Here is a 12,525-nt window from a genome sequence, read left to right as displayed (position 1 = left end):
GTCAAGCCAAGGCCTCCCTCATCATGCTCGTCTCATGGATAATTTGAAACGAGCGTAATGCAAGAGTGTTTAAGCATAAGAGTGCTCCACCGCCAATCTTGCTTTACCCCATCTCTACCGAGGCTAACCTTTAGGTCGTCGCCGGTGAAAAGAAGCTAGGGTCTTTTATTTCATGCGAGTAATCCGCATGCCGTGTTTTTGGGTGTCTTGTAACAAACTTTTTTCTATCTTAATTAATGAATGAGACAAAACTTTTACCTTGATTTTAAAAGAAAGAGAAGGAAAGAAAAGGAAGTCCAGCGTCGGACTCAAAGGAAGAGCTGTTGCGGAAATGGAAAGAGCCGGAAGGGTGAGCCGTGGTCGTTCTAGTCGAGTCGGGCCGCCCGCCGCCACGCCATCTTCTCCTTCCCGTTAATTAAAACCATCAAGCATAAAACCCTCGCTCGCCTAGCGCGGCCACCTGCCCCCCCTCTCCCCTTCCGCTCTGCCGCGCCTGCGCGCGAAGCGAAGCCTCTCGCTTCGATCCTTTGCTTCCCCGCGACTCTTGCCATGGCGGCCGATGGCTCCGAGCGCCACACGGCGCAGGTGGTGGGCGCTGAGGGGGAGATGGACGGCCCCGCGCTGGAGCGGTTCGCGGCGGCGGCGGGGCTCGTGCAGCGCGGCCTCTCCTACGCCGTCGTCTCCATCTTTGGGCCCCAGGGCAGCGGTGAGCCCACATCCTCTGCCGTGCGGAAATATTCAGCTCCTTGTGTTGGGATTTGTGAGGGGAGGATGCAACTGTCTCTTTGGGGTTCACGGCGATGAGAAAATGGAGAGCGATAAATTAAACAGGTTTCCGTTTACGCAGTTATTAATCCGTATGCTCGTTTCCGTAGTGCGCATCCTATCCTCTAGCGGTGCGGTCGGTTGAGTTCCCTCTAGCGTGATGTGAACTTGTCGTGCGGTGGCGATTTTGTTTAGGTGCTAGTTCATTTCGGAAGCCGTTCCTGATGCCTACTTTGTTCACCGGGCAGGGAAAAGCACCCTGCTCAACCATCTCTTCGGGACAAGCTTCACCGAGATGGATGCCTTGAAAGGAAGGTAAACGCCATCCACGCCGAGTTTCCTTTTTCTTCAAAAATTGTTCGATTTGGTGATTGTGATGTTAAATGCTGCTTTTATGTCTTTTCATTGCTGCTGTTGCTGCCAGGAATCAGACCACCAAGGGGATTTGGGTTGCCGAAGCTGTTGGCATCGAGCCGTTCACTCTTGTGATGGATTTGGAGGGGACGGATGGGAGGGAAAGAGGGGAGGTGACTTGTTTTCTACTGTACTTGCAAGCCTGTTCGATGTTTAGATTGTTATGCATGCAATTGGGCTTTCATGCTATACTTTCATTTTATAGTTTGGATGGCTTGTATATTCCTCAACCTTTAGCATTCATCCAGTCCTCTGCCTCTTAACTGTTTGTTGACTAATGTCCACAAAAGTAGTACGCGTCACTTATTTCCTTTGTACCACCTTTTTTTTCTTTTTTTTCGAAAAGGGGGGCTTCCCCGGCCTCTGCATCAGCATGATGCATACGGCCATCTTATTAAGCATAAAATAGTCCACAAAGTCTCCAAGTCTCAAGGTTGTCAACAAGAAAAGTAAGAAAAGGCTCACACAGAGCCCGAAGGCTAGATACACAAGCTAGCCAAAGCACTTATACATCACAGCCGTTTGGCTCCAAAATAGACAGGTAAACTAATTGCCTATCCTGTTACACGACCGCCATCCAAACCGGCTGAATATATCCCGAGCTACCATCTCCCATCGGATAGCAGCAGTAACCAAAAGCTCCCTGGCCTCCGTCGGAGTGAGTAGCGACCAGGAACGGATAAGAGCCGTTGCTCGGAAGATAACCTGCAAAACATGGATATTTGTTGACCTGTTAAAGACGAAGTCATTTCTGCAATTCCAAAGCGCCCACAAAAAAGCGCAAACCCCCAAGCGAATATGTTTTGCTAACCCGGGCTCTACCCTAGTTAGCCATGTCCCAAACAACATGTTAACCGACCTTGGTGGGGTAATATTGAAAGCGACTTGAATAGTCGTCCAAAGAATTCTAGCTAGTGGGCAGTCAAAGAAAAGATGTTTAATGGTTTCACCCTGATCACAGAAACTACACCTAGTAGGTCCTGTCCAATTACGCTTAATAAGATTATCCTTTGTTAAGATCACCTGTTTATGTAGAAACCACATAAACACCTTGATCTTTAAAGGAACTCTGACGTCCCACACATGCTTTGAAGTAGGAATCGAGCTGGAATTAATAACATCAACATACATTGATTTAACCGTGAATCCCCCCGACCTAGTGAGATTCCAGCGTAATTTATCAGGTTGTTGAGATAGTTGTACCTGCATCAGTCTCCTAACTAGATGCATCCACTCTTCCCAACGATTGCCCACTAACGATCTTCTAAACTGGATATCCAGGGGTATCGAGGCGAAGACCGATGCAACCAAAGCATCGCGCCTTCGAGCTATACGATACAGAGACGGATACTGGATTGCTAGGGGAGCCTCTCCAAGCCAAGTATCCTCCCAGAATCTCGTGCTTGCACCATTACCAACTAAATGCTTTGATCTCTGAAAAAATGAAAGCTTCACTTTCATAAGCCCTTTCCAAAAGGGTGAATCAGTTGGTCTAACCGACACCTGAGCCAAAGTTTTGGTTTGGAGATACTTGTTACGCAGGATTTGAGCCCACATGGCGTCAGTTCCTGAGGATAACTTCCACAACCACTTACTAAGAAGGCACCGGTTCTTGACTTCGAGATTCTCAATCCCCATACCCCCTTGGTCTTTCGGTCTACAAATGATATCCCACTTCGCTAACCAATATTTTCTCTTAGGCTCCTCCCCCTGCCAAAAGAACCTCGATCGATAGAAGTCCAGTCGTTTCCTAACTCCAACTGGGACTTCAAAGAAGGACAAAAGGAACATGGGCATGCTCGTGAGCACCGAATTAATAAGAATTAAACGGCCTCCATACGACATGAGCTTGCCCTTCCAACAACTTAGCTTCTTCTCGAAACGATCCTCAATACACTTCCATTCATTATTCGTGAGCTTGCGGTGATGAATAGGAATTCCTAAGTAGGTAAAAGGCAGCTCACCCAAACCACATCCGAACAACTGCTTGTAATCCTCTTGTTCCTCTTTGGCTCTCCCAAAGCAGAACAACTCACTTTTGTGGAAGTTAATTTTGAGCCCACTTAGCTGCTCAAACAAACAAAGCAGCAGCTTCAGATTTCTAGCTTTTACCAAGTCATGCTCCATGAAGATGATAGTGTCATCAGCGTATTGCAGGATGGATATACCCCCATCCACTAAGTGTGGCACCAAGCCCCCTATTTGGCCAACTTACTTGGCTCTCCCTAACAACACCGCCAACATATCGGCTACTATGTTGAACAGAATAGGGGACATCGGATCTCCCTGCCGCAGGCCCTTATGTGTCTGGAAGTAATGACCGACATCGTCATTCACTTTTATGCCAACACTACCCTTTTGCGTAAAAGTTTCAATCTGGCTCCTCCAGCCCTCGTGGAAACCTTTCATACGCAAAGCTTGTTGCAGAAAAGGCCATTTAACTTTGTCATACGCTTTCTCAAAATCTACTTTAAAGATGACTCCATCAAGTTTCTTAGAGTGAATTTCCTGGAGCGTTTCATGCAACACCACCACCCCTTCAAGGATGTTTCTGTCTGGCATGAAAGCTGTTTGGGATTGCTGCACCACAGAATGCGCAATCTGTGTGAGCCTATTAGTCCCAACCTTGGTAAAAATTTTGAAACTGACATTCAAGAGGCAGATAGGACGGAACTGCTCAATCCTGAGAGCGTCGGTCTTCTTTGGAAGCAACGTTATCGTTCCAAAGTTCAAATGAAAAAGTTGAAGCCGTCCAGCAAAAAGGTCATGGAACATGGGTAGCAGATCCCATTTGATGATATGCCAACATCTTTTGTAAAACTCCGCCGGGAACCCATCCGGCCCGGGAGCCTTATTGTTCTCCATCTGAGAGATGGCATCGAAAACCTCCTTTTCCGTAAACGGCGCAACTAGCATGTCATTATCAGCAGCAGTTAATTGAGGCACATCCTCAGTCCTGGACTCATCGAGGGACACAGCGCTATCCTCCGGCGGTCCAAATAACTGCTTGTAGTATTCGGTGATGTATAGCTTAAGATTATCGTGACCAACAATTGTGCCTTCATCTTGCTCGAGCTGAAATATTTTTTTCTTTCTGTGTTTGCCATTCGCAATCAGATGAAAGAATTGAGTGTTCGCATCCCCTTGGATTACTTTGCGAACCTTTGCTCTGAGCGCCCACTTCAGCTCTTCTTCGCGGAGAAGTTCCTTCAACCTCTTTTCCGCATCAATCTTACAGCACATATCCGCAGATTGAAGAACCGCTGATTCAGCTTTAACCTCTAGGTATTGAATAATCTCCAGGAGTTTGTCTTTTTCAACCTTATAAACTCCACTTAGATGTTTAGCCCAACCTCGAAGAAAGCACCTCAAATGCCTAACCTTATTCTGCCATCTCTCGACAGGCGATCTACCCCTAGACTCTCTAGCCCACTCTCTGGCAACAATATCCAAGAAACCTTCTCTTTCAAACCATGACGTTTCAAAGGAGAAAGTATTCTTGTTTCCCACATGCCTTGGCTCCCCTGAGTCAACAAATAGCGGTGTGTGGTCCGAAATTCCTCGCGTTAGAGCCTGCACCGTGACCAGAGGGAACTTCTGCTCCCATTCGGCACTTGCAAGAACCCGATCCAACTTCTCATATGTCGGGTTTGGTAAAGAGTTAGCCCAGGTAAATTGTCTACCAGAGAGTTCGATTTCTCTCAAATCCAAACTCTCAATGATGGTATTAAACATAAAGGACCATCGCCCATCAAAATTATCGTTATTCTTTTCATCCCGCCTCCTAATAATGTTGAAGTCCCCCCCAACCAGGATAGGGAGTTGTTCGGACCCACAAATTCGAACCAGGTCAGCCAAAAATTCAAGTTTAAGCTCAGGTTGTGCAGCCCCGTAGACCGCCACCAACACCCAGTTAAACCCATCTATTTTGGACCTGACTCTGAATTTCACTGCAAAGTCACCCATAACAACACTCCGGACTTCAAGGGAATCACATCTCACACCCAGCAAGATGCCCCCAGACCTCCCTCTTGGAGGAAGACAATGCCAATCGAATTCCACCCCTCCCGACAACGTGTTAAGAAACTGAGGTGCAAAATTATCCCTACCAGTTTCAGAGAGAGCAATGAAATCTAAACGGTGCTCTAAAGATGCCTCCGCTAGAAACCTACGTTTAGCCAAGTCCTTAAGACCTCTGCTATTCCAGAATATTCCTTTCATAGGTCATCATGGAATTTTTTGGCCTTACGAATTCTAGCACTCCTGCGTACCGCGGATGCAGGGTACACCTTCCGCTTCCACTTACGTTTAGGAATGTTATCACCTGTAGCCCGGTCCTCATAACCGTGCTCTGGTTGAACATGGGCTGCATCATCTACCTGGAGTTCATCCTCATCAGGCTCCGCAGACGGAGGAACAAGGTCCGCGCAGAATTTATCAAGCACCCTAACACCCAAGGCCTCAATCTCCGCATCATTCAAAGGTTTTACAGCCGCTAGGTTTCTAATAGACTCCAAGGCCCGTTCCGCTTCCAAATCTAAAAGATCATTAACCGAGTTTTCAATTTCCAAATTATTATTCCCAAGAGACACCCCCACTTGGTTTGCATTATTAATAATCTCATCCTTAGAGAAATGCAGAATAGAATTTGAAACATTAACTGACATACCTGTTGTGCTCTCCACATCACGCAGCTTGGCCGCCCGCATAGCGCACCTCTGCTGCAAATCATCAACCTCCGGAAGGTCCTGGAGACGAGAGCTCGTCCGCCTCCCCTCGGAAGCAGGGTCTCGGATCCCTCCGAACGCGATCACCTCCTCCCGAGTAGCGGCTCCCGGAGTAGGTCTGGGAGAGGGGGACCGCGTAGGAGATGTGGAGATGCCTGACGGAGTTGGCACCAGGGCCTCCTGCCCTAGTCCGACCCCACCAGCCGACGCCGTGGCAGCCGTGCGCTCCACCTGCAGGACCGCCGTCGGTACTAGAGGGTCAGGGGCCACCTGCCCCTGACGCCTGCCTAGCACCTCCGGCGACCCCACCACCAACGAGGCTCCCGCGAGACGGACCTCCAGGGCCTCCTGCCCCAAAGATATGTCGCCCCGGCTGGACACAGGTACCTGCGCCGCCTGCTGTGAAACAGAAGAATGAGAGGGAGTCGTGGCCACCTGCCCAGACGCCCCTCCCCTCCGCAAGGAAACCGAAGACCTAGATCGCCCTGGCGACTCCTGAGGCTCCACCTCTTGAACAACACGGGCACTGAAGCTGGCCGACTGCCGGGGTGACCGCCCAAAGTCCAAGACCGGTAGCGAATGCTCGAACGCATCGTCAGAGTCAACCCGATCACTCCACAGACGAGGAGGCGCCGACGACGGCAAAAAAGATCCAAACCGCAGTGAGTTATGAGGCAAAGACGAAGCCGGGGACTGCTCCATCCCGGCTCCGTTCTCCGGCTCCTGAGCAGCAGGCCCCGATCCATTGGGCTCCTGTGCTGCCTCATCCGCCTGCTCCCTGGGAGCACCTGTATCATCACCCCCATCGTGCATATCCACGTCAGTGCCAGCAGCAACCTCAGCAAACAACTCTGCATCCTCAAACTCAATATCAAGTGGAAACACCTCGCCTCTATAGGTCCAGTTGATGACGTCTGGGACATACTCAATATCCAGAATGCTAACTCGCAGTCGAGCCACCCCCTGAGCTCTAGTGAACGCCATATCCACTTTCTCCGTCTTACCAACCATAATCCCCAAACTAGCCACCACACGCACATTAGAAAGAGCCTCAGACGGTGCCCCCGAGAAACGCAGCCACACCTGAGTAAGAGGCTTCCCCTTAGGCTCAACTTTCTTCCACTCGTGGAACTCCAAAATACCTTTGGTGCCTGGCACCTTACACATCCCAAAGCTCAACAAACGCTGCAAGTCCTCAATCGAAGGAAACTCCACTCTGAATACTCTATCCTCAACGGGTACGAGGTCCCACTGAAAATCACCCGGAGCCAACTCCTGAAGTCTCTGCACAATCTGAGCCTGGGAGACATCTCCCTGTGTCACCTTGACCAAACCAGAAGTAAGGCTCTGTGTATCAGCTGGGATCTCCCTCGCAGCCGCTGACTCGAAGAACATCAGCTCCGCACAGTACACACCATATACAGTAAGAGCTGGAATATGGTCCCTCAGCAAAGGACAATCCCCTGAAGCATGCGCAGGCTTACCACAGGATTCGCACAGCTGGGCCACACACTCCGCGATGAAGTGCCCCTTCTCTCCGCACCGGTAACAAAGCATTCTCTCTTTCTTCCGAGCGTACTTGGATGCCCTCTTAGAATCAGCCACTTGAACCACCTCAGCCTCCTTCGCAATCCCAGGAACCTCAGCAACCGCAAGTGCATTCACCACCTCCATCGCCTGGGGAGGTAGCTCCTGTGGTGTCTGATCAGTCTCCATCGCCGCCCCGTCAGAGTCAACATGTCTAGGGGGAGGCGGCCGGCGGAACCTTCCGCGGCCTCCACCACGACCACGGTATCCGCGATAACCTCCTCTGTGCCTGTTATCAGGTCCTGAGGCCCCCTCAACGAAGCCTCCAGCCGGCCCCAGGAACGGTCTCTCTGCAGACCCGTCACTCTGCCAAGCATAACCCCGACCTCCTCCCGCTGAAGATGAGCCCCGATGCTGGCCTACTCCATACGCATCAAACCCGTCATCACCCCACTTGCCTCGAGGTGCATCAGTCGGTCTCCCACTGGTATTACTCTGATTACTCTGAACCTGATTCTGCCCCGAACGATTCTGCGCCTGACGAACCGCAAGGTGTGGCGGGGGTGCACGCTGACCCCCGGCAGTTGCCGCCACCGGATCAGCAGCGACGCCGGCGGCGGAGGGCGAGGGCCTCCCCGGCCGACCCCAGCAGCATGAGATGGCACCGGGGGTCTATGCGCTGCCCGGCCAGCCGTCGTTGGCTGCGCCTCAGGAGCCCGAACTCCCGGAGCGCCCAGCTGCTGCCGCGGCTGGAGAGCGCCTCCACGACCTGCAGCACCCGGCGCAAGTGCCGGCGGCTGCTGTCCGGCCGGCGGTGCGCCCCGTCCCGACGCATGGGGCGGCGGCGGTCGAGCCCTTCCAGCCCCCCCCCCCCGCGGTACTCGCAGCAGGAGGGGGTCCCGCTCCACGTCCAGCCATTAGCAGCGGCGGGATCCTCCTCGCCCTGCCCGATCCACACTGCGGGAAACCACGACTCCCCTGGCGATGAACCCTAGCGGCACGTACCGACTGCGCTGGGACGATCGAAGGATCGGACGTGCATGGCAGAAAACACTCAACGGACCGGCCTTGAAAGACATAATGGGCCTCATACCCATTATTGTCCGGCCCATTGGCAACGAGGCCCGAAGGCTCCCGATCCAGCCCGGCCGCACCAAGCAGCTGAGCGAGCGCGGTCGCCCTCGTCGATCGAATCTCGGTCGCCGTGGCCTCCATGGCCGGCGCCGGCGGACGCACATTCCGGGACAACAACCTCCGTCCTTTCTTCCTCTTAACCGTAACCCACGCATCCGGTCGGATCAGATCAAACACAGTGAGCTTCGGCAAACATACCTTGGGTAAAGGTCCCTTCCATGGACGAAGCGCCGACGGCGCCGTCCTTCTATGCACGATCCGGCGAACAATCTCGATCTTCTCTCCATCGTGCAACCCCTCACGAGCCAGATCGTCTCTGGGAACCACCTTGTCCACCGTGGTCGCTACTTCCTCTTCCGAGTAACCTGAATGAAAGAATTCACAGATTAGGTCCGACGGCGTAGGAGACGGCGGTGACTCCCCCGGCGGCTCCGCTCCATCCTCGTCCGCATCATCATCGTCAGATCCGGCGAGGGCCCAGAAGCGACCGCCCACCCGGCGGCGATCGCCGGCATCGGGCGGTGGCTCCGCCGTCGGGCGCGGAGATCGCCCCGGATCGCCTCCCTGTCGCCTAACGGTGTATTAGTTGGTTGCATTTCTAAGTATGTGCTCATTTCTAAGTATGAGTGCTTAACATGCCGAGAAGAAAATTGCTGTGATTCACATGCTGCATTAGTCCCCTTATTAACTTTCTACAAGGATCTATAACATTTATGCTCTTGTTTCCAGTACGAAATGGAGGTTCTTAGCACTCAGTGGTGTGCTATAAATGCTATTTTGCCACTATAGTACGTCTAGTTGCCATTTTGCAGCCTAAATCCAGGCAACTGATTTGAGCACATACTTAGAAATGCAACCAACTAATACACTCTCGCAAGTTCTCTGTCCCTTCACCTATGACAGTTTGAGCTAGAATTTCAGGCATCCACTTTTTTTCTCCGTAAAAGAGGGAGCGGCTCCGGCCTCTGCATTGTGCAATGCAAGTCAGCCATCTTTTTTTTTCTCGAGCACCCAGACGTCTTTATTAAAAGTGTTTATTACGAAGTATCAAGTTCGACAAAATGAAACCGTCAACTTAAAGGATACATATCGTCACTTCTGACCATACATTTGATATTTCTTTTGTTGAAATGAGGAGCTTCACCTTTTATTTCCGTTTTTTCACTGGTTGGTATTGTTAATTCTTAGTATTAAGTTACATTCCAGCGACGATTATTAACTGGTGCCTTGTGTTACTCGTGCAGGATGATACAGCCTTTGAGAAGCAGAGTGCCCTTTTCGCTCTTGCAGTTTCTGATATTGTAATGATAAATTTGTGAGTTGCTGATGTCATTGAGTAATCTTTAGTTGGTGAATTATAACTGAATTACTGCAATGAGTAGAGAGCAATTTTGCTCAACCTTTTCATGTGGATTGCTAATTGTAAATGTGCACTCTGCAGGTGGTGTCATGACATAGGCCGAGAACATGCGGCTAACAGGCCTCTTTTGAAAACTATATTTGAGGTAACTCGGTTGCAATCAGACATGGAAGTACTTATTTTGACTACATATGTGTGTTAGTTTCTTATGAGTTATTTTTCTCTATTTGAGGTTTTGATGCGTTTATTCAGCCCTCGGAAAACGATGCTACTGCTTGTGATCCGTGATAAAACAAAGGTTAGTACAGTTCTAGAGACCGAGACACACAATTTTGTTCCTCTACTACCGAGTCAGAGATGCATAACTTCTAGTATTTTAGACAACGGAAGAAAATCTCTCTCCCGGCCTCTACATGCACATAGCCATGCTTATATAGAAATAAAACTCGACCAAGAGGAACTAGCACCTGTGGCATTTTTATTTAGGAAAACAACTGTGAGGCACCGCATGGAGGCCAAGTCTTGAACCCACGTGTGCGTAGCAAGCGCATAAGCTGCTAGCCAACTGAGTGGCACTCAATTCTCGTGCATAATTTGTATGATTTCATTATTATTATTTTCTTCTTATTTGCAGACTCCCGTAGAGTATCTTGCCCAGGCTCTAAAGGAGGATATCCACAAGGTTTTCTTATCTTACATTCTGCTCACCTTCCTTTTCTGCTTTGTCATATTGGAATATTCACAATTTTTTTTCTGTTTGTAATAGATATGGGATTCTGTTCCCAAACCAGAAGTCTTCAAGAAAGCTGCGCTAAGCGAATTCTTCAATGTAAGTGCATGACTTTCACTGAAAATGGGACTTGCATATATCAACTGACATATATTTTGTTCAATATAAAGGTGGAGGTCACCGCATTGTCAAGTTATGAAGAGAACGAAGAACTATTTAAGGAGCAGGTATGTTAGAAGCTAACATGCTTATTCTGTCACATGCTGGTTGCAACTATATTTTAGTTTAGACGTCTTGTGTAGAATCAATAACTCAAGCTAGTCTCTCTCTCTTTTTTTTATGGGGAAGACCTTGTACTCTACCGTTTCCTACCTTTTTTACTTACTTGCAGGTTGGGAAACTCAGGCACAAGTTTATTCATTCAATCGATCCTGGTGGTTTAGCAGCTGATAGAAGAGGTGTCATACCTGCTTCAGGTTTCTGTATTAGCGCAATGCATATCTGGAAAGTAATACGAGAAAATAAGGACCTTAACCTTCCCGCTCACAAGGTTAGGTCATTGTATTTTTATTGACAGTGGTCTGAGAAAACTAACACTTCATTGGGTACCTAAGCATGCTTCTAAATCCCTTTTATATCATATATAAATTATATATTTCACTGTTTTTTCTTCCTGCATTTTCTAGATCATGGTTGCTACTGTTCGTTGTGAAGACATTGCGGATGAAAAGCTTAGATGTTTTATGTTGGATGAGGTTACCTTTGCTCTTATGTTATAGTTCTTAATCTTCTCTTTAGCTAGCACCATGGGAATTAATTATTTCGCTCTGCAGGGTTGGTTGGAGCTGGAGGCAGCTGTAACATCCGGTCCAGTACGAAGCTTTGGCATGAAGCTTAGCGACATTATTGATTTTTATCTATTAGAGTGAGTGATTGACTAGTTTTCCCGGCAAGGGTCTTCCTAGAAAGTTATGATAATCACATTGATTACCATGATTCATTATGTTTGTCTTCTCAATTAGCATACCCCTGAACCTGTTAGTTTAATTACGTGCTGTTCATTTGCTTCAGCGGTGTAATGCACATTTTCCTTGCACGCATGTTCGATCTTTGTTTGTTTGTCCCCATAAGTCTGAGGTTCTATATTGTTTTGATGCACATCATGTACTGCCTATATGGATATTAAACTGTTACCCAACATATTGATCAATTAATGCACGCGGTTCCTTATAATGCCATTTGCGTCGTGTTACCATGCTGCTATGTCTTATGGTAATCAAGCTTTTTGAACCAGTTTTTGCCTTTTCCCCACAACTTTTTTCTGCTTTGGTGACTATTTTTCCACAGCAAATTATAAAATAACCCGAGCACAACACAGTTTAGGAGTAGGAAAACTCGGAAGATACATAATTCATAATGTTTACATCACTTCTTAAAACCGCCATTCATTTGTACTGTACCATGGCATCACTTGATAGAAATCTCAAAAGAAAGGAAACCTTTTCATACTTTTTACGCTGATGGTTTATTTTTTCGGTTTTTGTTTTATTTTGTCATGTGAGTTAGCTGAATTTATTTGGTTGTTCTGGTACTGCATAGTCGTACAAATGTCTTGGTCTCTGGGGTTGTTTCAATTAGTGTTTATGTGGAAATTGATTAGTTCTTGAAAGCACATAAAGAAAATGATCTTGGCATTTGTTTCATACAGTTCGATCTCTGATCTGACTGCTTTTTCTTGCAGCTATGACATGGAAACCATGTACTTCGACGAAGGTGTGAGAACTGTCAAACGTCAACAGTTACAATCTGAAATTGTAAATGTGAGTAACTCATTTAAACATACTCTGTCACTCTTCACTTACATAAAG

General features: G+C 48.5%; 1 protein-coding gene and 1 long non-coding RNA gene across 2 annotated transcripts in view; one reads left to right on the top strand and one right to left on the bottom strand.

Moving 5' to 3' along the window:
* The first annotated feature begins 419 nt into the window (after positions 1 to 419).
* LOC119317139 (protein ROOT HAIR DEFECTIVE 3 homolog 2-like) overlaps positions 420 to 12,525 on the top strand; it is a 17,971-nt gene continuing 5,865 nt past the window's right edge. Inside the window, exons 1-13 of the mRNA XM_037591549.1 lie at positions 420 to 706; positions 1,014 to 1,080; positions 1,190 to 1,292; positions 9,812 to 9,882; positions 10,009 to 10,072; positions 10,160 to 10,225; positions 10,562 to 10,609; positions 10,694 to 10,756; positions 10,828 to 10,884; positions 11,049 to 11,207; positions 11,344 to 11,412; positions 11,491 to 11,582; positions 12,399 to 12,477. Of these exons, the coding sequence (XP_037447446.1) occupies positions 550 to 706; positions 1,014 to 1,080; positions 1,190 to 1,292; positions 9,812 to 9,882; positions 10,009 to 10,072; positions 10,160 to 10,225; positions 10,562 to 10,609; positions 10,694 to 10,756; positions 10,828 to 10,884; positions 11,049 to 11,207; positions 11,344 to 11,412; positions 11,491 to 11,582; positions 12,399 to 12,477 (1,095 nt within the window). The 5' untranslated portion in view covers positions 420 to 549. The remainder of the gene's footprint in view (positions 707 to 1,013; positions 1,081 to 1,189; positions 1,293 to 9,811; positions 9,883 to 10,008; positions 10,073 to 10,159; positions 10,226 to 10,561; positions 10,610 to 10,693; positions 10,757 to 10,827; positions 10,885 to 11,048; positions 11,208 to 11,343; positions 11,413 to 11,490; positions 11,583 to 12,398; positions 12,478 to 12,525) is intronic.
* LOC119317141 lies at positions 1,630 to 6,091 on the bottom strand. The gene is made up of 2 exons (XR_005153530.1): positions 5,849 to 6,091; positions 1,630 to 1,884 (listed from the first exon to the last, which is right to left on the bottom strand). It is a non-coding gene; the product is annotated as an uncharacterized LOC119317141 (long non-coding RNA).

This window comes from Triticum dicoccoides, chromosome 6A, assembly GCF_002162155.2.
Source record: "Triticum dicoccoides isolate Atlit2015 ecotype Zavitan chromosome 6A, WEW_v2.0, whole genome shotgun sequence".
Taxonomy (NCBI): Eukaryota; Viridiplantae; Streptophyta; class Magnoliopsida; order Poales; family Poaceae; genus Triticum; species Triticum dicoccoides.
Note: the sequence above shows the minus strand (reverse complement) of the source record. Positions and strands in the feature narration are given on the sequence as shown.